Raw genomic sequence first — 1,922 nt, 5'->3', positions numbered from 1 at the left:
ATGTCCCCGTATTATCATGCAGTACCAAGAGTTCTGGAGTGTGGTTGTTGTCTGATCGGAGGAGTCAAGTTCGTGGAGTTCCTGTGCCAAAATGTTGGCGTCAGCGCCGGGACGTTCTGCATCGTCCCCAAAAACCAGTGGCCAGCCTCCAACCTGAGGGTACAAATCTGTTTTCATTTGATACTTATTTTTCCTTCATTCTGTGGGTTTAAGCTTCTTGAAAATATTTTCTCTCATCACTCGCCACCTTGACACCTACAACGTATAATCTCTGAAGCACCTTGTAACAATCGTTAGGTAAAGAAATAAGGTTTAGTGATATAAAAAGTATGTTTTTTAAAATTTGTGTTGTCTGTTCTTTCTTTTCTTCATACAGTGTCTGGCGAGAACTCACTTCTCTGAGCAGCCACCCTTTGCGATCAGCCCGTCTCTTTTCGTGCTGCAGCCAGGAGAGGTCACTGTAGTGGAGGTGAGCGTGTTCTCGGGGTATATTTACAAGAAACATACTATAATGCTTATTTAGCTGGATTAAATCCCATAGTTTGAATCAGCTGTTCTCACTAAGATGTTTATGTTTCAAATAAATCAGTGAAATGATTTAAAATCTTTAGATCTGTTTTATGTATCTATGTGTGTTTGCAGGTTGTTTTTTTCCCCACCGCTGCTGAGAAGAGCTGTGAGATGTTCACCATAGTGTGTGATAACTGTCAGGTGAAAGACATTTCCATTGAAGGTGAGTCTTTTCAGGCATCAGAAAACTATTCCAATGCAAACATTATGATTTCATGTTCGTCCAGTGTTCTGTAAAGCATGTTGACCCCTCCTCTGTCTCTGTACCGTGTGTTCCCCAGGTGAGGGCCAGCTGATTGCTCTGGAGCTTGTGTCTGTTTCTGGGAGGAAGGAGCCCCCGGTGGTGGGAGAGGTGCACGACCTCACCGCAGAGCACTTAGTCCGATTCAGCCCCTGTAACCCTCACTCTGTGCAGGAGAAGAGACTCATCATCAGGAACAACGTGTAAGCATCACACCCTCATACATCAATACTACACAACATGAAATACCAAGGTCTGATTCTCTGTAGCTCTGACCCTGTGCAACAGAACACAAGTTTCCCTTCATGGATCATTAAATATCAGATGACTTTCTCTTTCTCTCTCTGGGTCTGAAGCCACCTGGAGCTGCCCTTCCACTGGCAGACCATGAAGCCCAACCTGCACCCTCAGCTCCCGGGGGAAACTCCAGAGCCCAAACACATCCAGTTCCACCCGACCACAGACGGTGTTTTCCACGTCACCCCGATAACTGGCGTTCTTCCCCCCTGTCAGGAGCAAGAGTTTCTGTTCACCTTCTGCCCTAAAGAGGTACAGAAGACACAGAAAACATGGCAGAACACAAAAAAAGGGTTTATATCGAGAAGTTATATCAAAACGTGTCCTTTATCCTCTTACTTGACAACACAGTCTCACGGCATTTCGTGTTCACCAACACCAAATATGCGCAAATATGATCATATCACCCCCATCCTGAAATCACTACACTGGCTCCCCGTGGAATTGAGGATCGAATTCAAGGTCTCCGTCCTCACACACCAGTGTATCTATGGTACAGCCCCTCCATACCTCAAGGAACTCCTCACCCCCCTTACCTCCGTGCGGACCAACCGCTCCAGCAACTCAAACCTCCTCAAACCCCCGAGGACTAAGCTCCGTACCATGGGAGACCGGGCCTTCTGCTCGGCTGCCCCCAGTCTGTGGAACGCTCTCCCCGACCACATGAGAGCATCACAGACCGTGGAGGTTTTTAAAAAAGGCCTCACAGCATTTTTCTTATTTTCGTTATTATTTTTATTTATTCTTTTTCTTATTTGTATTCTATTTTCCCACTATTATTTCATTTTTTCCCAGATCCCTTTCCGAGATAACT

The 1,922-nt window shown here is 45.7% G+C and overlaps 1 protein-coding gene across 1 annotated transcript in view; it reads left to right on the top strand.

Moving 5' to 3' along the window:
* The window catches only part of LOC104965432 (deleted in lung and esophageal cancer protein 1-like), a 2,135-nt gene continuing 213 nt past the window's right edge, over positions 1-1,922 (top strand). The window contains exons 1-6 of the mRNA XM_010794388.1: positions 1-159; positions 377-469; positions 643-733; positions 852-1,014; positions 1,168-1,360; positions 1,460-1,795. Coding sequence (XP_010792690.1) covers positions 1-159; positions 377-469; positions 643-733; positions 852-1,014; positions 1,168-1,360; positions 1,460-1,795 — 1,035 coding nt within the window. The remainder of the gene's footprint in view (positions 160-376; positions 470-642; positions 734-851; positions 1,015-1,167; positions 1,361-1,459; positions 1,796-1,922) is intronic.

This window comes from Notothenia coriiceps, unplaced genomic scaffold (genome assembly GCF_000735185.1).
Source record: "Notothenia coriiceps isolate Sejong01 unplaced genomic scaffold, NC01 NC01_scaffold00037244, whole genome shotgun sequence".
Classification (NCBI taxonomy): Eukaryota; Metazoa; Chordata; class Actinopteri; order Perciformes; family Nototheniidae; genus Notothenia; species Notothenia coriiceps.
This window is presented reverse-complemented; position numbering and strand designations above follow the sequence as displayed.